The sequence below is a fragment of the Octopus bimaculoides genome, chromosome 8, assembly GCF_001194135.2.
Source record: "Octopus bimaculoides isolate UCB-OBI-ISO-001 chromosome 8, ASM119413v2, whole genome shotgun sequence".
Classification (NCBI taxonomy): domain Eukaryota; kingdom Metazoa; phylum Mollusca; class Cephalopoda; order Octopoda; family Octopodidae; genus Octopus; species Octopus bimaculoides.
The window spans coordinates 12,578,972-12,583,863 of NC_068988.1; the positions used below are offsets into that span (position 1 = coordinate 12,578,972).

At 40.5% G+C, this 4,892-nt stretch overlaps 1 protein-coding gene across 1 annotated transcript in view; it reads left to right on the forward strand.

The window, feature by feature from the left end:
* Positions 1–4,810, forward strand: part of LOC106874952 (cholinesterase) — a 20,412-nt gene extending 15,602 nt beyond the window's left edge. The window contains exons 6-7 of the mRNA XM_014922878.2: positions 191–326; positions 4,227–4,810. Of these exons, the coding sequence (XP_014778364.2) occupies positions 191–326; positions 4,227–4,629 (539 nt within the window). The 3' untranslated portion in view covers positions 4,630–4,810. The remainder of the gene's footprint in view (positions 1–190; positions 327–4,226) is intronic.
* The last annotated feature ends 82 nt before the right edge of the window (positions 4,811–4,892 follow it).

Consider the following 4,892-nt stretch of genomic DNA (forward strand, 5'->3'; position numbering starts at 1 on the left):
ATATATATATATATATATATATATATATATACACAAGCACGCACGCACAAACACACACACACACACACGCACACACACACACATATACACACACACATATATGTCTATTCATATATAAACACAAACCTAATTACAACAATGTTTAACATGAGACATACCTTATTATTCCTGTTATTCTTTATTATTACAGCAATCCTTCACGGCTCCGAACTCTTCTACTTGATTGGCGCACCATTAGGAGGACACGCTAACTTCCGTTACGATAACAGAGACCGAATGATGTCCCGCTATTTGATACGTTTATGGGCATCATTCATCAAACAAGGGTAACAAATACACGTTCTTATTACAAAACCATGTACGTACGTGTGTATGTTTGTATGTGTGTATGTACGTACTTATGTATGTATTTCAAGATTTCTTGCCAATAGAGAAAGAACCGGTTTCTAACCTCGATCCAATTCATTGGAATTTCAACATCAACAACAGGGTATTTTTGTTTGTATGTATGTATGTATGTATGCATGTATGTATGTATGTATGTATGCATGCATGTATGTCTGTATGTGCGCGTGTGTGTGCATGTGTGTGTGTACGTATGTATGTGTATATGTGTGTATGTAAGTATGTGTGAAGGTGTGTGGCTTAATGGTTAGGGTATTCGATGCACGGTCGTAAGGTCGTGAGTTCGATTCCTTGCGTTGTGTCCTTGAGCAAGACACTTCATTTGACGTTGATCCATTTCACTCAGCTGACAAAAATGTGTAGTACCTGTAATTCAAAGGGGCCAGCCTTATCACATTCTGTGCCACGCAGAGTCTCCAGTTGTGAAGGATGTGTTAGAGCAGAAGAGAACAGTATAGCTTGGTAAAGTACTTAGAATACTTAGAAAAATGAACGGGGATAGCATCTTCAATTGAAGATGCTACCCCAGTTCACTCGTTGTAGAGAGCTGGCGCCTGTGTTACACCATCAACAAAGTGGAACGACAATGGTTTCAATTTTCGGCACAAGGCCAGCAATATTAAAGGAGTGGGTAAGTCGATTACATTGACTACTTATTTTATCGACTCCGAAAGAAAGGTTAAGTCAACTTCAGTGGAATTTGAACTCAGAACATAGAGACGGACGAAACGCCGCAAAGCATTTTGTCCGGTATGCTAATGATTCTGCCAGCTCGCCAACTTAAAATACTAACAACAACAACAACAACAACAACAACAACAACAGCAGCAGCAGCAGTAGCAGCTTTTATAATTCAAAATATCAGAAAAATAGTATGAACGCGATCCATCATTGACACCGACGTCCGATGCTGTTAGTAAAAGTTGAAAATGCGTAAACAAGCAAGTCGAAAAGAGTTGAAAACAACACGATGACAACAATATGAAATTACACACTGTTTAATTTTCTAGGCCATGTTTTTACATGATTGTCCGTCGTGTTGTGTGATACCTAATTCACAGTCGCTGTCTTCCAAAGAAACGCGCGCCCGCAGTTGTGCTTGTTTAGACCTTCCTCTTACATTGTATCTTTCTCCTCCCATTTTGTCTTTGGAGTTTACTTCTGCAGGTTGGGATTTCTTCCTGTGAATTGTTTATAAATTATAATTTCCCTTTTTCTTGGTGATGTCACGTCTCTTATGTTGCTTTGGCATATCGTGTTTATTGGTAGAGAATGTAATTTGGTCGTAATCGTCGGTGTTGTCTCTCCAAATGGTGATCCACATCAATGAGATTAGTTCTTTCTGTCCCCAATCTTTTGAGTTAAGGCACACGATTCCAAGGGTCCATGTTACAGGTTTTTTGGCATTATTAAAGATTCTGTTTCTAGTTTAAGATCACTTTTCCACATCCTCTTCTCCGAATCGGTTTCGGCTTTTGTGTCCCTGTAAAATTTCTTCTACATCGGCAAAACAGACCGCTAGAATAAGTACTAGGCTTACAAAGAATAAGTCCTGGGGTCGATTTGCTCGACTAAAGGCGGTGCTCCAGCATGGCCGCAGTCAAATGGCTGAAACAAGTAAATGAGTAAAAGAGTATGTCGCGACGTTGGGTGTGTTTTGTGTCACGAAATGATATGGAAGCGGTCTATATCATCGCATCTTTTAATTCGGCTGGGATATTTTGCATGGTATATGATTATGGAAAAGGAGTACGATTTTTAAAGCTATCTGGTGCTTCTCGTCGTTAAAATCTATTTTAACAACGTCTGCCCCAGTTGTGTAAAGATGTTTGTCATTCCAAGAAAACTCGTTTTCTCGACCCCAATTGTAGACTGTGTGTGCTTGTCAGTTGTCTTTGCTGTTTGAATCGTTGAAGAAGTTTGTGTTGAAGGCTTTCTTCCCGCCTTAGTCCATGTTGTCCGTTTGGTGGTTGCTTGCTGACTACTTGTCGACGAAATAACCACTTCTGTATTTTACGCAGCTTGTCCCAGTCTGTCAGTTGTTCTGCCATGTGTCACGTTTTTGATTACGTAGCAGTGGAAGTGTCTGCGAGACTCAGTTACGTTATTGATATCAAATCTCCATCTCCATTTCAATTCGGGCGAGCGAGTAAGAGACTCGTACATAGTCATGTGCATTTATGCATATGAGTAGGTGCAACGCCTACCGGTGGGTTGGAACAGTGACCCAGTTCAACTATTACCAAGCTTCTGAACAAAACGTTGTCTGGCATTTTGTATCCGTAATGAATTTTATGTACACTACTAGCAATGATTTCGTGTCTGCTAGATACGCGGGTGCCTGTGCTGTGTGCCTATGGCCATGTTAAATTTATGTGAATGTATGCATGTCGATGTGTGTGCAATGTATATGTGTTCACATTATGCAAGAGTGAGCAGAAAGGTGAAGTGAGTAAACGAGGATAGTCTTGATGAAGAAACAAAGTTGCATTTTTTTCTTTGGTTTTTGGTCCATTCTTTTATTCGTTTACTAGTTTTAGCTCAATAGCTGTGTCCATACTGGAGGACCGCTGTTAGTTCTGCTACACTTTCATTACTTGAAACCTCCTCTGATATGTGGCATTTGGCGAATTAAGGAGTTTGATGTTGCTACCGTCATTTGCGTTTCCTGCCTCTGGAACTCTTGACAGGGGGAGATTTTTTTCAAAATACCTATATCCACCTCATGTTGGTCTCTAAGATTTTTGTAAGTTTGTAAGGATATTGGAAATTTGTGGGTCTTTGAAACCCAAGCTGTTGTAATATTTGATCCACTACAAGGCAGCGAGCTGGTAGAGACGTTAGCACGCCGGGCGAAATGCTTAGCGGTATTTCATCTGCCTTTACGTTGTGAGTTCAAATTCTACCGATGTCGACTTTGTCTTTCATCCTTTCGGGGTCGATGAATTGAGTACCAGTTGCGTACTGGGGTCGATCTAATCGACTGGTACTCTCCCCAAAAATTTCGGGTCTTGTGCCTAGAGTAGAAAAGAATATTTGGTCCTGTTTGGCGCCTCGTTCTGGTGTTTGTGTAACTTTGTTGTTTTTTTTGTTGTTGTTGTTGTTGTCGTCGTCGTCGTCGTCGTTGTTGTTGTTGTTGTTTTATTTTAACAACTGTTCTGGAAAAAGCACTCGTGAACTTAATCTCGAAGCATCAGTAGAAGAATGTGCTGATATTCTTGGGTCCGTTTGTTCAGGAGGTGAGGCTGATGTTGTTTGAGATTTTTAAGGGGAGCCGGTCGTTCGTAGCCGATGCTGACCGGATCTTCTTGTTTTATTCTTTTCTTTTTTTTAAGATGAACAACAAAGAAAACGATAAGACAAAGAAGAGTCTACTAGTTTTACTGTTGGGCATTTACGATGTTGTAAGTTGTCTCGGCGAAGTTGAAATGGTTTGGTGAATTGCGAAACAGCGTAGTGCTCTTGAGATGCGATCACCAACGTATCGACAAGTGGTGACGCTTCGAAAGAGGCTACAACGACAGAGAGCGCGAAAAGATTCTCAGAGACGATTTGGTTAGCATATTCGCGATGTATTGAAAGTTGTACAGCTAGATTGTAGTGCTTGTTTCTTCTAAGGGGGTCACCAGTTTTAGGGATAGCTCGTCGTAGCAATGTAAATAAAACCTATGGAATGCTATTTTTCAGTTTCGCTTATCATGGCTTGAATTATGACTTCCTTAGACATTCATCTATTAACTGTGCATATTTCTGTTTTTGCCAGCTTAGCCGTTTCACATTCTTATTTCACTATGTATGGTTTCATTTTCTCTCTTTTTCAGTTTACCCTCTTTGATGTCGTTAAAAAACTTCTACATTGACCGATACACGACAGAGAAACCAATCTACGCTCTGATAACGAAAAACCAGCGTGGTGAACCTCACATCGAAATGAATATCCGTTTCAAACCCAAGAAAATGGCATTCTGGAACAAGATAGTACCAGAATTACGAAGACGTGATTTGCATTTTGCAAATTACGAGAAAACGCCGTACGAGCGGCACCTGCCGCGAGATAGCATCGAACCTGACCCCGCTTGGGGACTTATGACTGCATGTATACTACTCTCCATCTCAGTGGTTGTACTTGCGGTGTTCTACTGTCGGACACGACACCTTGTCAAAAGACTATTACGTCAAAGTAGCGTCTCTAGCGGGACTTGCATGATAAACCATGTAAATTAACCAGGGGAGACGACTATTGAACGGTTTTTTTTAAATATTTAATTACGCAGGTGGTCTGTCTGTTAGGGCCGATTCAGTCACTTCCAAAGACAACTCTGTGTGTGTGCGTGCGTGCGTGCGTGTGTGTGTGCGTGCGTGCGTGTGTGTGTGTGTGCATGTGTGCGTGTGTGTGTGTGTTTATGTGTGTGTTCATGTATATATATATATGTATATATATAAATATATATATATATGTATATACATATATATATATATATATACAT